Raw genomic sequence first — 21,055 nt, 5'->3', positions numbered from 1 at the left:
TCACTTGGACTACCATGATAGCCTAACTGACTTCCTAGTCTTCAATCCACTTTCCGCCCAGCTTCCAAAATACTTATCACAAAGTCTGAAAGATGTGATTATGACGAGCCCCTGTTCAAACCCCTGTTAAGTATCTCCCTGGTACCTTTAGAGAATCTGCCCATTTAGGCTCTCCACATGGATCCTAACCTTTTTGCATATTAGTTGCCTTTATGATACTGTAAACTGGACAACCAGCTGTTGAGTTAGGAAAATAGATTCACAGGATCCTAAATTTAGGATCGGGAGGGACCTCAGAAGTAATTTATTCCAATCAAAACTGAAGCCTCTTGAATGAGTGAATCTTATTCTCATAGGATTTGGCTTAAGGAGGGAATAACATACACATTCCATTGGGTATGGAAATCTGTCTTAGCCTACAGGAAAATAGGGGGAGAAGGGGACAAGAGAACAGGGGGATGATAGAGAGGAGGGCAGATTGGGAAAGGGGGTAATCAGAAGTAAATACTTCTGAGGAGGGACAGGGTCAAAAGAAAGAATAGAATAAATGGGAGGGCAGATAGGATTAAGGGAAATAGAGTTAGTTTTTCACAACATGTCTACCATGGACGTGTTTTGCATAACTGCACATGTACAACCTATATTGAGTTGCTTGCCTTTTCAATGAGGGTGGATGGGGAGGGAAGAAGACAGAAAATTTGAAACCTAAAGTTTTAAAAACATATGTTTAAAAAAATGTTTTCACATGCTACTGAGAAATAAGAAATATAGGAAATGGGGTATGGAAGTCTATCCTGCCCTACAGGAAAATAGAAGGGAAGGGGATAAGAGAAGGGGATAAGAGAAGGGGAGAGAGATAGAAGAGAGGACAGACTAGGGGAAGTGATATTCAGAATGCATGTCATCTTGGGGTGGGGGGAGGTGGGAGATGGGGTGAAAATTCGGAACTCAAAAATTTGTGGAAGTGAATGTTGAAAACTAAAAATAAATAAATTTATATTAAAAAAAAACCTGAAGCCTCTTAAATTGTAAAGCTAGTCAGTGGTAAAGCTGAAATTTGAACCCAAGGTCTCCAACTTCAAGTAAGCTGCTTTTTATTTTTCACTATGCCATATTGCCTTCTATTTCCTTTTTTTTTTTCTTTTTTGGCTAGGCAACAGGGTTAAGGGACTTGCCCAGGGTCACACAGCTAGTAAGTGTCAAGTGTCTGAGGCTGGATTTGAACTCAGGTCCTCCTGACTTCAGGTGCAGTGCTCTATCCACTGTGCCACCTAGCTGCCCTCTATTTCTACACACTCACACAGACTACCAGCCTTCTCAACAACTCCTTCCAATACCCAGAATACAATGACTTTCTATTTCTGCCTTTCAGAATCCTCTTCCTTTGAGGTTCCATTTAGGAAAAACCTCTACTTCATGAAAACTTGTGTCCCAATCACACTAACCTGACATCCTTATTTGTGTATAATTTCATCTTCTTCCTACCCATGCTCTTTTCCCATCTCACCCCAGCCCATGCCCAATTCCAAAATAGAAGCTTCTTGAGGGCAGGGACTGGGTCACTCGAAAAAAGTCTGTATTCTCAGCACCAAGCATCATCCCTTAACACATAGAATCAATCAATCAGTGGACAAGCCTTTATTAAATGTCTACTCTGTGCCAGGCACTCTTTTTGACACTGAGGACACAAAGACAGAAAAGTAATACTGTACTGGAGAGACATTTCTTGATAAATGTAATTATATGGAAAATAGTCACCATCCCTGTATCATAATCCTTCATATAAAGTAGAATTCCATTATAAGAAAGCACATTGTATTATCATGAGTTAAATTATATATCCTGAAATATAACAAAAAAGAAAAAAAAACCCTTCTATATAGAGGGTGAAGATAACCAATTTCTCAATTTCAGCAGTTAAAAAGGAAATTTCCATTGAACTTGGAAAGACACCTTAACGTTTTCCCCAGGCCAGACAATCCTACTTCCTTTGTTGAGGATCTACTTTAAAACATTTTAAAAACCAACTTTATATATTTTATCCAATTTAATCCCACTCCCTAACTTGTGTGGTCCAGAAACAGGAGGGCATTTGTGAGGGTGTGTCTAAGGCCGACTGTTTCAGAGGAGGATTAGTTCTTAGTGCTCACATATACCTCTTCAGGCACTGTGGCATCATGCTTGCTTTTAAACAGTATCTCATCTATTGTCCCTGTGAAACCCAGGCAATAAATTTACATCATCTAGAGCTGCCTGCCTCATCTGCTCTTCCTTCCCAACCTGCCCCCATAGAACATCATTCTTTAGTATCTTCATGGGTATGATCTCAACAATGCTGGTATTCTTTCCACTGAAGCAGGTCACAACCAATCCACATGGTTCTTCTCACCCTGTGTGTCTAGACCATGAAATCCACTCAACATGTTGGAGGCCTTACTTGTTTACATTTCTGTAAGTAAAAGAAAGCCTTCTAAGGATGTCCATTATGTCCTCTCCCTAGCCATGGCCACATGACTGGCCCACCTACTTTCTTTTCCCATCATCCATTTTCTCAAAGATATTACTTATATGCCTCTTCTTACATGGAAGAAAGTAGTCATAGGGAACATTTTGCAGCCGGCTTGCACCCACAAAGCTGTGCTTTTAATGATTCCAGCCCTGGCACAAACTGCACTTCCCTCCCCCATCAATTAAACACAAATGTTGTCCTGGAAGGGCTATATGGTTGTGAATTTTGGCATACTACCCCCTCCTCAGAATTGAAGCCTCTAAGCTACACAGAAGTAAGACATCTGGATAAAATGTGTGATATTTCATCCCATACCTGGATGTTTGGAAAGATCCAGATGTTTGGAATCAGGAGGGACAAAAAATCCATCTAATGGAATTTTCTACTTTTTCATCCAAAAGTTTTGGCAGCATATGGCTACTGTCTGAGTCAGATGACAGGGAACTCCTCATATGAAAGGGGAAAGACTAGCATTTGGGGAACTGAAACACAAACCAACTGCCACTCAATGACGAATTCAAAGCATGACAGCTGAACTTATTTATTTATTTATTTTTGCTATACTAACAGGGATTTTTAGGGTGTGCAAACTTGTTTGATTTTTTACTTTGATAACTATTTCAATATACTTTTCTTTGTAATCCTGTATATTTTATTTTATGCATTTAAAAATATTATTCTGAAAAAAGGTCTATAGACTTCACTTAACTGATGCAAAAAAAAAGGTAAACAACTTCTGAACTTGAGGAAAATATGCATTCTGAAATAAAATTGACCAATAAGAATATTTTAGTCAATCTGCTTTTTTTCCAGGAGGATTCCCCCCCACACACACGTTCCTGCACCTTTTGTGGGAGTCTTCCCATTCTTTGCTCACCACAAACTGTATTTTTTTTTTTTACAAACTATATTTCTAATGAGATATAACCCATTACCAACATCTGTGACCTGGACAGAGCATTCTGAGATTTAAAGATTGAAGAGCCTCTGGTCCAAGGTGTCAAGTCTCGGGCTGTCTTCAGTAGCATAGCTTCTCATACCACTCATTTGAACAATCTATTTAAAAATACAGGTGAGATTCTTATGCAGAAAGTGATACTTGGCCAAATGTAATGTAGATGTGCTTGGGAAAACAAACAGCACTTATTTTTAAATGGTACCATTTACTAATACATTTAGTACAATAGAACAACATTTTGAAATGTTTCATTCGTGTTAATGTTTTATGGGATTGAGGCAGAAAAAGAAATAACACATTCATGGGATTATAGAAGGGAAGCTAGAAAGGACCTTAGAGGACAGGTATCAAGTCCAGCACCCTCAGAGGGAGTAACGCAGGTTGAGAGTGGGTAAGTGACTTCCCTAGGGTCTCACAGCTATTATGTGTCTGAGCCAGGATTTGAACTCAGGTCTTCCTGACTCTAAGTCCACTTCACCACCTCGCCTGCTCATTCATATGCCACTTTAAGGTTCACAAAGCACTTTTCTATCAATGACTCGGTAAGATAAGCAATAAGTATCATTATCCCCATTTTAGAAACTGAGAGCTCAAGAGGTTAAATGATTTGTCTCAAGTCTCAGGTAGAATTTAAACCCAGGTCTCCTGCCTTCAGTTCTATCACTCTTTATTCATCACTGCCTGATTTATTCTGATAATTCAGGAAATAAGAAATCAGGCAAGAAAACATTAAATGTGGAATGTTCTAGGCACTAGGGATAAAAATACCATAAAACAAAATAATCTCCATTAGCAAGGGGCTACCATCCTAATAGGAAGATAACAAAGAGCCATATAAGTACACAAAAAATAGATATAAAGTAAATAAATACAAACAAAATTCAAATAAAATTAAAAAATACAAAGTAATCTATCTAGATGTCCAAATAAATACACATAAATAGAATATAAATACACATAAATAGAATAAAAAGAATAAACATAAAATAAATCAGTGCAAAGCAATCAAACACACTTTAGTTGGGGAGTAAGGCACGGGCAGCTGGGGGATCAGGAAAGGTTTCATGTAGAAAGTAATGCTTCATCTGCCTCTAGAAAAAAGGAGAGAGATTCTATGCAGTAGATGGGAGGAGGGAGGGCATTCCAGGCAGGAAGGCTAGACAGCAAAGTCATCAAATAATTAGACCGTTTCAAAGGCAGAAAATATAGGTCAAGAGGACACTAAAGATAATATATATATATATTGTAGCTATCTAACAGAATGAGAACTAAGATTATTGCCTAATGATCCTTTGATACTGTCTTTTGCCTTTTTTGGTACCCCTATCTCTTACCATAGTGCCAGGCACATAGTAGGTGCTTAATAAATGCTTATTGATGAATGCCACAGAAACCTAGTTTGGGGAAGCATGGTATTAAAAGCAACATTTTATGTGTATTTAAGAAAAGATATTGTGGTACAATGGATAGAGCACCAGCTCTGGAGTCAGAAGGACCTTAGTTCAAATCTGGATTCAGACACTAGCTGTGTGACCCTGGACAAGTCACTTAACCTCAACTGCCTTAAAAAAAAAGATTCTAATTCATACTTGTCCTCTCCTCTACTAATACTGAATCAACCCATCAGCCCTCAGACTTGTGCTGCTGCTCTCCCTCCTCACCCCAGTCTTGTAGAATCCTATCGTTCATTCAACACATCTCCAGATGTTCTTAACCTTTCTTGGGTCATGGACCTCTTTAAGAGCCTGGTGCAGCTGAGAGACCCCTTCTTAGAACAATGCTTTTAGATGCATAAAATAAAACATATGAAACCAATTATGTTAAAATAGTCATCAAAATACTTTTGTTTTATAGTGCATGGACCCCAGGTTAACTCTTATTACATGAAGCCTTTCCTGATCCTCTCATCCATTAGTGCTCTCTGTCTCTCCCCCCATACGACTTATTTATTTTGTGCAAATATGCACGTCTGCGCATGTGTATATATGTGTCTATGTATGTATATACGTATGTATGTATGTATGTGGTTTCCCAGTAGATTATAAGCTGCTTGAAAACCAGGGATCGTTAACATCTTTGTATCCCCAGCACTTAAGACAGGACCTGGCACACAATAAATTCTTAATAGATGCTTTTTCATTGATTCTCTTTTCTTTGTCTCTAGCATTGCTGCACTTGACTGAGAATATATACCTGATACTTACCAGGGAATGCATGTATAGATCTTTACTCCTCCTTTCTCTGGTCCTGCTTCCCCTTATCTATCTACCCATCTATCTATAATATACATACATGCATGTGCACACATACACATATAGAGACACGTGTACAGATGCATCAATGCAGGGGGGTATATCAACTTGTGCGTGTATGTATTCATGCAAACACAAACATATATGTGAATAAATGCATGTGGCATACATGTACAGACATACATATATGTATATGCACGTGTATTGTATATTGTCAATATGCATACGTGTATGCATACATGTGCATATATGTCTGTATGCATGTGTACATACGTATATATGTGGAGAGAGAGAGAAAGGGGGGAGACTGCCTTAATCTGGTGAAATAAAGGTCCAATTTTATATGTATTTGGTAGATAAGGTAAGGTATAGTGACCTTTTTTAAAAGCTTTCTTTCCTTGGTACTCATCCCTAAATTTGGCTTCCTTCCCTTCCTTTTTTGTCCTCTCACCCAATCTCATCTTTTAAAAACGTTTTCTGTGCCTTAATTGTTCTTCTTCCACTCGGCTGTCTCAGAAGGTGGTGGGTTTCCCCTCACTGGTGTTTTACAAAAGGCCAGATGAATGACCTCTTTGGGGGGGATGCAGTGGAAGGGGTTCTTGTTCACCTCTGGGTTGGATTTGATGGCCCCGAGGTCCTTTTTTTAAATTCTAAGGTTCTGTGATCCTTTGTTTAATCCTCGCCTTTCTGTTCATTACCTTGCATTCTGTCCCCATCCCAAATCCAGACCCCAGGCAGTTATCTACAATTTTGCTGTGGACATTGACATCTCAGAGCTCACTGGCAGAACACATGCAATTCCTCTCCCCTGGACTGGCTATTAAGCCAGAGGCTCAGGTGAAAAAGTCTGCACTCTACAATTTGTGGGACAGCACAAAACAGTATCACTTTAATTGTTTCCCCTGAAAGGCCTGCTGAAGATGAGAAGCACGATCCAGATAATAACCCCATTGACAGTGACCTCTTTCCTTCATAATCTCACAGGAGACAACAGTGTCCATTGGAAAGCACAATGATGTGAGAGCCAGAGCCCAGAGACCCTGCTCTACAAGGCTGTATGACCTTGAGCAAAACACTGCCATGACCTTGTACTGCTTCTTAGCTTCCCTCGGTATAAAATAATGAAAGATGACAGCTTATATTTATATAGAATTTCATGGCTACAAAGCACTGGACTTAATATTATCTCATCTTACTAGCTGTGTGAGCCTCTGTTTCCAAATCTGTAAAATGGAGATAATAGTACTCACAGTATCTATGTCATAGTTACAAGTGCTCTGTAAGCATGAAGAAGACAAAGAAAAATTCTATTGCTCCATTAATGATAGAAAGCAATTATTATTCCTTAAATCTCATTTAAAGTAAACTCTTTCAAGGTTTTCAAGCTTCTCGAGGCTCATCAGCAAGATGATGGTAGTGGGATTGATTTTTAGGCATGGCATCTCTCCACAACCATTCAATACTTAGCTCTGCGGCTAGCACATAGTAGGTGCTTAATACATGTTTATTGCCTGACTGACTCACTGACCATCTCTGAAGTTGTAGAGAGGCTGGGAACTGTGCTTCCAGAAGAAACATCCACGGAAAACAAGACCACAGACCCTCGAAGTACTCAATTCAGAGTGTCAGAAACCAGTACTCACTGGATCCAATCAACAATGGTCCCCTTACCTTTGTCATCCTGGGCTCCTGAAGTCAAGTCTTATAACTGCAGATTAGTTCCTCATCCAAAGTCCTACTGCTGCCACTCAAAAAGTACCTTTAAACTTCCAGCTCTACTCAAAATAATTCTGATTGCAGAGCAAAGTGAGAGCCACTGCTGTTTTATCCAAGAGCTTCACAAGGAAGTCAATTGAAAGGGAACAGAGCACAGGTAATATGAAAACACCTCCATTAAAAAAATAGGTCATCAATTGAAACAAAATGACCCATCCATCAGATACAGGCCTATGGGAGTAGGGAAAGCCCATTAAAATCTAATTTCACAGTACCTATATGCTAGGAAGCCTGATGCTTTACCCCTATTCACTAAATCTTTTGTATTTTACACTTCTTAGTAAATATGAGTTGGTCCACCCTGGATGTTTGAACATTACCTCTCTAATTTTAACACATGAAAGATTTTATGCTATAGATAATAATGTAGTATAGATATACAGCTCTACATTTCAGGTAATAGGAAAAAAACACTTTTTTTTTTCACAAGACCACAAAGAACTTGCATTAGTACTGGATAGAATTTCCAGTTAAGATTATAAGTGCCAGCTGGGTGTAACAGAAAATACATAGGAGCAGAAGGAAGGAGCCTTGGGTTCTGGTCTCTGTTTTGCCTCTAAATAGCTGTGTATACTTAGGCTAAGTCATTTCCTTTCTCTGGGTCTCAGTTTCATCTGTAAAACAAACGGGAAAGATGCAATGATCTCTAAGGTTTATAGTTACAATATAATACAATCTTATATGCCATCTCTCACTGGCAATTCTTTGAAATCCCACAGATAGGGCTCTCCTTATCCATTTAGCCAGGATACTCTCTCTCTTTCAAGGATCCTACCTTGAAGTAATGCACTTGGCCATTCCTTGCCCCCAATTCTGAGGCAAACCAAGCACTAAATGGACTGGAAAAGAGAGGTGGAATTTGTTTAATTTCCTTTGGATCCAATTTCTGTCTTGCTCTGGATCCCCTGCAGCCAGAAGGGCTCTGCCTTTGCTAAATTTCTAGAAGTTTGAATTTAGTAATAAGTTAATAAAGCCAGTAGCTAGACTTCAATTCTGTGTCCCTTCATCTTAAGTAAGAATTGCTGTGCATTAGAATGTGAAAGTCAGGCCAATTCAGAGAAGGCACATGTGTGTGTACTTATGTAGAAATTTATATATCTACAAAGTATATACACATGCATAATTCTATTTCATAGACTTTCAGAACTTAACTCGTGGCAGGAACCTTAGAAATAAATCATCCACTTCAACCCTTTCATTTTTACAGATGAGGAAACTGAGGCACAGAGAGGGTTGAAGTTACTTGCCAAATGCCACACAACCACTTAAGGGCTGGAGCTGAGACTCCATAAACCTCATGCCTTCTGACTCCAGGTCCAGGGCTTTCTCCATTACTCACTCCATAATCTTCCCACAGGGAATGAATGGTCTTCCACTGTCTGACACAGATAAAAAAAAGTTGAGATGTTGGACAGTAAACAAAACCCTTCCTGTGAAGGAAAACGTATTAATACTCACACAAACAAATTGTGGACAGTAACATGCAACAACTCAGGAAGACAAACAGAAGGAAAAAAAAAGAGAGAGAGAACCACAAAGAATGTAAAGAACCGAAGCTGTCATTGACCTGATTTGTCAGAGCTGTTGCCTGTGACTGGCGGGATGGAGCAGCTGGGATTAGCCTTTGCGCTGTCCTTGGAAGAACCAGCTTTTTGTTTATTTTTCGATGCCTCAAGCGCTTTGACCTTCTTGGCATGCTTACTTCCTTTGTAGTGGGCCTCGGCCTGGCTCTACAAAGGAGAACAAATCAGGCTCATTTTTTTGGCTACTTTCCATACACCACAATGGATGATAATGTAGGGAAAAAAAAAAGACACTTTCAATAATAGGCGCCAATAGAAGTTTAGAATTCGGTTTACATGAGTGTAAGGTGGCAGACTTGTATCTTATTTCAATCAATCAATGAATAAATAAACATTTATTAAGCCCTTTATTATATATGCCAAGTGCAGGAAATATGATGACAAAAAATGAAACATTCCTTGCCTCAACAAACTTACATTGGATTGTAAGTTTCTTGAGGGCAAGGATTGTTTTTTGCCTCTTCTTGTATCCCCAGTGCATAGCACAGTGCCTGGCATATAATAGGTGCTTAATAAATGTTTATTGATTGATTTGATTGGTGATGTTTCCATGCTTGGGAGATCTTTGATTTTGCTGGTGCTGCATTGGTTGATGGCTCATTAACACAGACTGCAATCTCTACATACCACACCCAAGAGATGGTCTTCATCAGCTGGCATATATACCCTCCCTTAAATCATCACCTGGTGGCCAAACCCTTGATGGCAAATATACACCTGACCACTAGGACTATACTGCTTATTTACTATGGCTTTCTCCAGCTTAAGAGAACTTGCCCCAGGTTGCTACGCTCATATTGCTTTTGAGAAAGAAAGGTCATCACCATCCTATGCTAAGGAGGACTGGGGCTGCAAGGAAGTGTACCTAAGAGATTTTAATGCAGTGGTGTTCTTCAGGGAGGACAGAGCACCCGTGACTGCTTCTCTGAAGGATTTAAACATCTAGGAGAAGGGAAAACAGGCCCCAGGCAAAACTGTAAAGTAGGTGAATCTGTCTTTGGTGTCCATTTTCTCTCTCTATTGCTGCATTTCTCCCTATTTTTCACAGCCATGGTGGCCTCAAACTGTCTTTCAGCAGGCTGCCCCAGGGCCTGCACTGACATGCTCCTCTGCCCAGATGTTCTTACACTATCATCTGAACCTTCTCACTTTGTCCCTTCTCCCCCCTGTTCTCAATCAATGTGGACCTGTTCCGAGTCTAAACCTCCCAGGATTTTACTCTAATCATAAATTAATAAATTTAGCTATCAGAGCAACTGAATATTATAGTAAATAAAATGATCGGTTATGTGTTATTCTCTTGACTGCCTGAAGTAATCTACTTCACGGACAAAAAACCAGAAGTTGTGAAATGAGAGAGATGATCCTGGGGTCTCTAAGTTGGATGGAGAAAGAAAAGAAAGGCAAAGCTATCCTTAAGCTCATTTCTAGAGGAAGTACAGCTAGAACTATGACTTCCCTCCCAGACCAAAGAGAAATGGCCAAGATCAAAGGAAAATGACTGATAAGATCTCCATAATGCCAAACAAACAGCAGAAGATGGAGAAAATATTTAATGGATATTTGAGAAATTCCTGTCTGACCTAAGAAGACTGCCTTGTCCCTTAACACTTCAGTGCTGGGTGCTAATTTACAGACTGATTAAAAAAATACATACATTCTTTGTAATTTAACTTCTAATATACCTGGAAAATACATATGGGCATTTTGGTTTGGCATAAGAATAGTAGTGAAATGCAGACTAGGGTACAGAGTCCATAAAAGGTCATTTTATTGCATCTTTAACACACCTTAATTGCAATGATTTTCTTTCTATCTGCAGTATGCACGTGTACATCCACATATGTGATGATGCTTCTGGTTACTAATCATTTAATTCAACAAGCATTTATTAAAAACTAGAGTAGAGAACAGTCTACTGCAGTGTGTGTGTGGGGGGGTGTCTAGGTATCACTGGAGGTGGGATATTTGGAAAAGAGCTACAAAATAGGAGGCAGCATGGAATGGTGAAATGAGAACTAATTTTAGAGTCAAAAGATGTGGGTTCAAATCTTATCTCTGATACCTAATGTATGAAGAGTAAATTATAATCTCCCTGAACCTAAGTTTCCTTATCTATAAAATGAAAGGGCTAGTCTAGATGGCCTCTGGGATCCCTTCCAATTCTATTTCTATGATCCTACAGTCTATAAGTCATAGCATCTGTCCTTGAGGAACTTATAGAAGTGTGAACAGCTAGAATGAGAAACACCCTAGAGGATAATTTATTGGCAAGAGCAAGCTAACCTAGAATTGGAGGAGTCTAGATTGGGGAAGTCCTCAGTTTCTTCAATCTGTTGAAGGGCCTCTAAGTTCCCTTCTGGCCCTGCATCTCATGAACCTGTTGAATAAGGCAATGATCACATCAGGTGAGTCTTAGCTATCTCCTACAGCAGAGAAGTTTTGAGCTGGGTTTCAAAGAAGATGATCAAAATGATGGGGGGGAAAAAGGCACTTCCAGTGACAGGGATCATCCATGCAAATTCCAGAGATGGGAGAGAGCAGATAATCATAGAAATGCTTTAGGAGAAAATGAGAGGAGGCTGGAAAGTAGGTCATGTTAATAATGGAAGACTTGATCAGCAGGCAGAGAAATTTAAGATTTGATGCCTTGGGCAGGAGGATCCACAATGCAAATTATCTGGATGAAAAATTTCATTCGAGGCACATGCTTCTAGAAAGAGGACAAAGAGCTGGTCTGGGCTCAAGCCTCACCTCTGACAGCTGTAGGCTGTGACTCTGGAAAAAGGCAGTGCTCTGGGCAACTTTTTTTTTTAAATTTTTTTTGGGGGTGCAGTTGGGGTTAAGTGACTTGCCCAGGGTCACACAGTTAGTGTCAAGTGTCTGGCCTAAGGTCGATTTGAATTCAGGTCCTCCTGACTCCAGGGCTGGTGCTCTATCCATTGCGCTATGTAGCTGTCCCTCTAGGCAACTCTTTTAATGCTGTTAAGTTGCAGGTAAGGAAGGCACTGCCCTGTGTTTTTGGAAGAGGGAGCTCTCTAACACCAGTGAAATCACAGGTCTAGTCTCCAGCCCCTCTCCCACATCCCTATTCTTGCAGCAGCTCTCCATAAAATGGCCTGGAGGTAGCAAGAGCACTCCAGCCGCTGGACAGCAGTTGCAGTAAAAATCCAGGCCTGAGACTTACGCATGTAAGAGCGAACGTTTGTCCTTTCTCTAGGATACAATCTGAAGGTGATGTATAGCTATGCAGCCACAGCCACTCACGGCCAAATTGATGTACTCCCCATTAGAATGTGAGCTTGTGAGAGCAGGTACTTTTTTTTTAACCCCAGCACTTAGCATAGTGCCTGGCCCACAGTAGGCACTTAATAAATGCTTTTTGAGTGACTTAGATGTCACAGGTTGCCTCTCAACATTTCACAGTAAGGCTAAACCATCTGAAGTCTACCACAGGGTTTTTTTTTTTGAGTGTGTCATTTGATTTTCTTGCTTGCATATCTCACTTCAGTTTGTTAGGCACAGATCACTTGGCTAAGCTGCTATCATCCCTCCATTACACATGCCCAGTCACGCCTGGTCAGGTTAGAGTGGGCGCCCCTTCCCACCTCTCAGCATTCCAACTCTGGCTGTTAGAAAAACCCCTACTTTGGAGCATGGTCTGCAGGAGAAGCAGATGAAGCAGCTCATCATGCTGAACATTATATTTAACTGTGGTCCAAATCGACAGCCACAGATCAGCAAAACATCCGCACCATACACAGCCTGTCTCTCATCTCTGAGGGAAGTGCTCTCACCTTACTAGCCTGTTTTATATCTTTTTGACTATGTGGCTTGGGGTATGTGGCCTCCATATCCTTATTTGGGCCCAGTTCCTAATTCTGCACATTAATAGTTTAAGGTGTGGTGAATAACCCAAGTATTTTATAACCCAGTTTCCTTTAACACCAGAAGGGCCAGGTGCTTATCAAAACACACCAAGACCCTATACACAATCAGCACTTTTCTTGCATCTATATTTCTAGAGATTAATCACCAGTATATTACACCTTCTGGATGACTGTCTCAAGGGCTTTTACCTGTTCTGTTAAAGGGGGGAAAAAAACCTATTCTGGAGAGGAGGAAGCACAATCTAATTGTAATTTCCAGGTCTTCTGTTTATTTCACTTATCTTATCTTATTTGACTTTATTTCACTTATCTTAATCTCTGCCCTAGGCTATAAGGTTGGTTGAATAGGATTTAAATATATTCAGATAAAACAGGTGGACATACCTAAAACTGCTACAGAAAAGGCTAACTGAATTTCAAGAAATACTACTTGGCAATACCTAGTAATAAAATCAAGGTTGCAAAAGTTACTTGAGCACATTTTAAGTATATATAAAATAGGTGCCTTTATCAAAGGACATATATTAAACAAGTTAATATTGCAATTTGGGGGCAGCTAGATGGCCTAGGGGATAGAGTACTGCCTGAAGTCAGGAAGACTCATCTTCCTGAGTTCAAATCTGGCCTCAGATACTTACTAGCTATGTGATCCTGGGCAAATCCCTTAACCCTGCTTGCCTCAGTTGACTCATCTGCAAAATGAGCCAGAGAAGGAAATGGCAAACCACTTCAGTATCTTCACCAAGAACACCCCAAGTAGGGTCATGAAGAGTCAGACACGACTGAAAAACAGCTGAATTGAATATTGTAATTTAATTAAAACTTAAAAAAAATTTAGGAAAAGCAAGCTTCTTGAAAAGACTTCAGTGGGGTGATCATGCCTCAATGGCTCCATATTTAAGCACAATCAAAAAACAATTTACTCAGTCCATGCAAGGTGCATCATTTAAACACATTAGGTCAGATGCTGGTAGTGAGTAGCTGGGAATATTTCATTTTTAAGGGCTCCCAGAATTGCAGGACACTTGTGTGTCCTCTGGTAACTGTTCTCACCCTAGGTACAGTATTGCTTTGCTGCACTTTGGCTCAAGAAACTTGTATTACCTTAAAAAAAGATCTCAGCCCAAGATACTAGTGTGTCATTTCCTCATTAACTGTTTTCAGGGCTCACTGTAGGACTTTAAGAGTGTCGATTAGCACTTAGCCAGGAAGATACAGTTCAGTGAAACTACATTAAATGCCATGGTAAGTAAGATCTCGATGGTCAGAATCTACTTCTTCCATTAGTCAGAACATGAAAGGATAATGAAATGCAGGCTCTCATTCAAGCTTTTCTATAATGAAAGATTAATTTCTCCTCCTCTTCACCTTCCACTAAAGGTACAGTAGCAGCAAAGGTAATCTCATTACAGGGACTGTGTCTGCCACCCGAGCTCCTGTGTCCCATTGCCCTAGCCTCCTGGAAAAAAAGAGATGCTGAATAATAAAACAATCCATGCAACTTGGTTACCCAGGAATCTTTTCATACAAAAAGTGAGAAAAAAAAAGTGGGGCTAAGGTTCAGAAAGCTCCAGTCATTCAGGAATAGCGGAGGTTATTTGGCCAGGTTAACTTAATTTCAGCTGCTTATTAAGCAGCAGAAGACCCCATAATCACAAGACCCTTAATAGAGAAGTTAAGAGGCAGAGGTAGGCAACATTGTGCACCCTCATCCATTTCAGGGCACCATGGAAATATGGGAAAAACCATGCTAAGGTCCTGCCTGAACCAGGAAAGTCCTACCAAGTGGCCCCTGTCTGAAAAGAATCCTGGGACATAAGCTCCATCAGGGCAGGGTCTGTATCTCTCTAAAGTTTCTTTATTTTCTGTCCCTAGCATAGTGCTTGTCATATGCTATCTGCCGAACCTAATTGGTTTTGGGGTACTCTCCTTTGAACTTACTACAGCAGCTGACTTCCCATAAGAGGAAAGTGTGCCTTTGAAAGTAAATGGTGTCTGAGAACATTTCTTCTACTCTTCCTCCTTCTGCTTGTGCAACACCATAAGATTTCTTCCCCCAACCTTCCCTGCTCTAAAGGTACCGACTTTTCCAGAGCAAAATGATAGAGATAAATATTTGGTACTTTAGGGGAAAAGCTTGGGGATATTTTCCCATATTTTTTCTATTATGTTCTATATATCCAGAATTTTAGGTAGGCAGAACAGAGAGGAAGTATGAGTCTAGTAGAGATTATGCTGAATTTGGAGTCAAAGAAACAGGGTTCAAATCCCAGCTCTATCTCTTATTACCTGTATGGCCCTGAGCAAATGCATCTCTTAATCTCTTTGTGCCTCATTTTTCCTCATTAGTAAAATGGGGAGTTATGACCTCTGAGGTTCCTTCCAACTGTAAATTCATAATCCCTATGCTGTATAAATGGGGCACTATGCAAGAGACTATACTTGCAATTATTTAACTTCAAGTCCTCCCCTCTGGTAAATAAATAGCTGAATCATGAAACGAGTAATATCTTCACTAGTACAGATTGCAGACCTTTTACACTTTATCCATGTGATTCTCCCTGTCCCCATGTTTTACTATAAATACTTTATGGAGAACCCATCCAAATTGCCAGAGACTTTCTTATTTTGGGGACAAGGCTACACACACACACACACACACACACACACACACACACATATCTACATGTGTGTTTATATGTAGAAAGAGAAGGTGTATGTAGATCCTCTCTCTCAAATAATTACTTATTCTCCTGTAGAACATCATTTTTTCATCCTTCAATGAGTGATTAGGACTACTGAATTTAGTTTGCTTACTTAAAATAAAATATACTATTTAAAAACATTTTAAATATTTTCCCTAGATTTGGGAGTATTATAAAGCATTATATTAGCATTCAGACTGAAAGACTCTGTGTGGGAGGGCATGTAACTCACATGGAACTGACAGGCAATGTATATTAATCTGAGATCATCATGGTCCCCTTTGAAAATTATTCACACCATTAAAAATTACCAAAGCATTTCAGTAAAAGCTACCAAAGTGAAATGTAATACTTTTTAATAATGTAGTTGCATAGGTGAATTTATGAAAAGTAAAGTAATATTATCTGCATGCAGTCTCTAAAGAAAGAAAATGATCATGCAGCTAAGATGTTGACTTTTTATTACAAATCTTATCCCTACCTCCAAATCATAATTTTCTGTTAAAATGGTAGTTGAAATATTTATAATTTAGTCCATTAGAGATTACCAAAAAATGGACCCCACAGTATTTATAGACTCTTAAGTTGTTAAAAATCAGTTGTTAAATATGTTATCAAACTAAGGCTAAGATTACTGAGTAACAGCTAAATAACTGCATTTTTGTTTTCACCTGTAAATATTCTCTGTATTAAAATGCTCAACAAAATCAAATGTGGCTAAAGCTACAATATGAGGCATAAGGTACACCCTAAGAGAAAGACTTACTAAGTCACCAAATTATTCGTAAAACTTTCTGCTGACATTTGCATGCATAAAGCAATATCAGTAATGACCTACATTTCATTCAATCCTCACCTACTAAGATCTGTTGAAAATAAACACAGGCAGGATTAAAACTACTCTGAACTTTTCAGCACTATATCTCACAGTTATATTGGTTTCTGATGGATGGCTCAGCTGTTGCTCCCCACTTTGGGCATTCTATAGTAACTGGATTTACAGTGGGCACACATTTAAAATAACGGCAATGAACTCTGAAGATAGGTCTTTCACTGAAGGGAAAAGAAAAAAGATGTACCTTCTACAATGCAAAATCTCTTTGGGATTAATTTAGAAGCCATCAAAAAGTACAAGGGAGGGAAAAAAGGTACAATCTTACACTGCAGCTGTTTTTAAAATGTCACTATTTGAATAAATGGGTTTGGGATATATTTTAATAATCTGAGTTATCAAAAAATTTCCATGTAGGCAAATTAATTCACTTCTTAAAATGAAAGCTCTTTAGCAGTTTTCAAATTAATTTTTCAACTACTACAGCTTATTAGTTAGCCAGGAGTCTTGATGCTCATCTTCACAGAATATAATTCACCAATGGAATTATTCCACACAGTGTTACTCCGAAAAGCTGTAAATACAGAATGAGAAGAACCAACATGAAGAATTAGAAACAGTTTGATCTGAGTAAGGCACTGGAATATATTTTCACTCAAAATCTAAATTGATGAGTTTTTCTTCAGTAGTCTTAATAGATGAAATTTTGTCTTTACTGCTGAAATGAATTTTATATAGTCAGTTTTCAGCTGCTTTAAAGTACAGATTATTCTCTGCCTATATTGCTGAAATCAATCAATCAACAAGCAACATTTTTTAATCACCTAGTCAAATTCTGGCCACAACAATACAGCTAAGAAGGGAAAGGATTAAGGGTGGGCATGTTGCATCTGAAGTGTGTGGGACATAGGAGCCTCTGAACATCAGATTGTAGATTATACATTTTATGACATATCTTTCCTCTACATACTCCCTTTGCACATTAGCACAAGCACTTGAAAGCTCCCTCCTATGAGCACAAATTAGTGAAAAGTGTTTGCAACCAATTTAACACTATTGTATAGTTTCAAATGGAAAATCTGACCAAGATGAATTTTAATGTTGTTTATAATGTTCAAGAAAGCCAAAGGAAAAGCAAAATACCATTCCTTGAATATTTACTTATCCAGTTATGCCATATGATTTATTTCTATGGAAAAATCCCTTCAGTTTTAGTTTCAACACATAGTAATATCAGTATTAAGGTTATCTTTTTTTTTAATATCACATGTTAGCTATCCAGAATTGAATCAATTCAACTCAGCAAACATCTGTCAGCATTCTACTATGTGCAAGGAACTATGTGAGGCACCAGCAACATAAAGACAAAACCTCCAAACAAACTAGATCCTGTCCTCAAGGAGCTTACAGTCTACTCAGAAGTGAAGATTAAAATATCTAAGCGCCGTAACTGCAGAGTATTGACTACTTCAGTTATAGATGATCATTTTTCGAAGGTATATCCATTTAGTTTTTGACAAGTCAATATATTGATACAAATATGTGCAACTGTTGCAGGCATTCTATAAAATTATATTTTCTAAAGCAGATTAAATGAGGGGGGTGAAGACTCCTGTCTAAAAATATCTTTTTGCAAAAAAAGGGGGGACGGATCAATGAATCAGGGTTATTCATAACACACTGTGCTTAGTGAAATATTTCTGAAGAGGCTAGATCCTCATGCTTCCAGAAAGATCCCCCATTCCATAGAAGGGCAATCATGTTTAGTACTCTGTGGATCAATTCAATTCTGGATATAGTGCTAAATAATTAGCAAATTACAAGAGTTACTTGAGAGCCCAGTTTCCTAATTCTGTGGCTCCATTGCATTTGTCTGTAATGTCTGCAAGGTTTTTGTTCACACCTGTGATTTCACTGGTGAAATTCTTCCGTTCTCTGAGACCAGGAGGTCCAGAAAGAGAAGGATGCAAAGGTTCCTCACCAGAAACAATTTGTACAGATGAAATCACCAGGCTAGTTGAAAAAATGTTTTTTTGTAATATTAACTATTATTAATATTAGTAATTTAAAATTAAGACTTTATTCATGGTTGCTTAATATTCTCCTTTCATTTGCTCTTGTTTTCATAATTATTAAAAATGGAAATAATTTTTCTTCCTCTAAATTAATTTCATATGCTATATTACCCCTTACACATTTTACTTAATAATATTCAGCTTCTTTGAAGTAGAAAGAAGAGTGACTCAGGGTTCCCAGTAAGTCCCCAGTTGCCTTCCAATTTCTTAACATCTTTGGGAGTGCAGTTACATTTCAGGAGGAAAACGGAGGGCCATTGTGTGCTTTGAAAAAGGCAATTTAACAATTCAGTACTCAATGACAAGTAATGTAATATAATTCAGACCTATGAATTGAAGCAGTGACTACACAGCTAACTAATTCAAGACTTCTGACTCTCTTTTAAATTAGCCTACTAGGCTTCCACACATTAATTTTTAATCCATCTAGAAGGTATTGCATTTATTCCTATTTTCCAATTCAGCATTAAAGAAATTTACATACAGAGCTCTAAATAAATCTAAAATTAGGTTCAGTTTTAGCTCTCCTGACATTTTGATAGTTGAAGCTTAATACTACAAATGTTAACCATCAGTAGATAAATGTGACAAAATAACTTGGAAAAGACAATGTTTAGGGGATCTGTCATAGGGGTGGCTTATGGAGTATTTAATGTGTATTATGAATACTTTATTATTTCTGATTATTAGTTTGAAATAAACATTCTTACAATTTTATCATTTAAAAAACCCTAAAACACTTTTAGATACAGGCATATTTACGATGAAAAAATAAATTCAGCACAGAAATTTAAAAGTAAGTATCACATGATTTTTTTAAAGAAAAAATACCAACTACCTGTACTTTCAAACTTGGGCATTCCTTTTAATTAACTATGAGAAACTATTGAAAAGATGCGTGGAGTTTTAGGTACCATCAAATTGGCTTTGAGCCTAAGAAAGATTGTTGCTTAAATGGTATACTAGGCCCAGCTGGAAGTTTTGCTTCCAGGCAAAAGAGGCAAGATTAATATGAATTGAAATTTTATTGGCCCTCTAATACTAAAACATTCCTGGGCTTTCACTGCCAACTGTGTTGTGGATTCCATCTGGAAGGCCAAGTAAACTACCTCCAAGGTACAATTCTAAGTTACAGTGACTATAACACATACTCTGTGTTAAAAAAAAAAAGCATATATATCCTACATATGCATGTAGGACTAGATGAAGAGTATTGGATTACTCAGAAAGAACTGAATGTCCCTCTAATTGTGAAAACTAAAAGACCATGACAAAATGGTAAGGTTGGTCATTCAGAGGTGAGTGCTACACTTTGCAGCAAGAACCTTTATGAGTTGATTTAAAAGACATCAAGACTGAAGATGAAAAAATGTCCTTTTGAGGTTGAAACTTTTTTCATGATTGTCAGCATGAAACAATTAAAACTAATGTAGGTGGTTCCCCCTCCCCTCCTATTGGGAAAATAACACATACAATCTTAATGGAGAGCATACCAGTTCCTATAATTGGGAAATGACCAATTCCAAATATCTGGACCAAGAACTGTCTAACAAATTTGGATATTTAAAGGCCACAAAAAACCACAGCTTTTTCAACACAGATATCACAATTTCACCATTAGTAAGTCCTAAGAGAAGGTGGAAAAAAAAAAGACAATGACTATCCTCAGGGTTGGCTGTTGTCCTTTGTTCTTGAAGAAATAGTATGACAGAGTCAAGTTACAACTGGTCCGATTGTGGCTGGTCAGACCAATACGAGACTGGAACGCTCTACCACAGGTTGGGCACAAATAGTCCATGTGAACATTTGCGGTGGATTCTCTAAATTGGCGCATCTTACGTTTCTTTTGAGCTACTTCATTTCTGCTTTGCTCGTAGGGAACAGCACCTTCTCTGATGAGGGCACACCATGCTGGGCGTTGCTGTGCCAGGGTCTCCCAGATCTCACAATTAATTCCCTGGGGGAATTTACATATGAATGGGGAAGACTGTACACTTAAGAGAATGGGGACCAGGGAACTGCTCTTGTTACTAGAATGGCAAGTAAGGCTGGATGAGAGTGGACCGCCACACTCCATCTAGGAACAATGGCAGAGTTGATTTGTTCATGGCTCCAGAACTAGAGTAGGGGCTGAGTGGTGCAAACTATTCCTGCAGATGGCTGTGGAGAAGGTGATGGGAACAAAGAGAGTTCGGTAAGTGAAAAGAATTCCTGGGATTTTCCTGAAACAGAAGACCAGAAAAATCTGTCACCAAGAAACAGGGGGGGAGTGCAGGACCCACAGTGCTCTGCTGGGCAGTGTCTGATCTGGGCAGTAAAACTTTTGGAAATCAATTGTGATTCTAGAGGAATATACAATGAGCAGATCAAATGAAGACCAAATATTAATATTCTCCTTGGGAAAAGTTCTAAAATGCCTTATTTCAATTGTTCGTTGGTCTGAAGTCAGAGGGCACAAGTTTTGTGGTTAATTTG

The 21,055-nt window shown here is 38.7% G+C and overlaps 1 protein-coding gene across 3 annotated transcripts in view; it reads right to left on the bottom strand.

Annotated features, from left to right (window-relative positions):
* Positions 1-21,055, bottom strand: part of ZNF385B (zinc finger protein 385B) — a 521,452-nt gene that overhangs the window by 34,075 nt on the left and 466,322 nt on the right. For all 3 annotated transcript variants that reach the window (XM_078146952.1, XM_078146953.1, XM_078146954.1), the window contains one exon: positions 9,063-9,225. In XM_078146952.1, the coding sequence (XP_078003078.1) occupies positions 9,063-9,225 (163 nt within the window). The remainder of the gene's footprint in view (positions 1-9,062; positions 9,226-21,055) is intronic.

Source organism: Phascolarctos cinereus, unplaced genomic scaffold, assembly GCF_003287225.1.
Source record: "Phascolarctos cinereus isolate Bilbo 61053 unplaced genomic scaffold, phaCin_HiC Scaffold_726;HRSCAF=1367, whole genome shotgun sequence".
Taxonomy (NCBI): Eukaryota; Metazoa; Chordata; class Mammalia; order Diprotodontia; family Phascolarctidae; genus Phascolarctos; species Phascolarctos cinereus.
The sequence above is the reverse complement of the archived record's forward strand: the minus strand, read 5'-3'. Positions and strand labels throughout refer to the sequence as shown.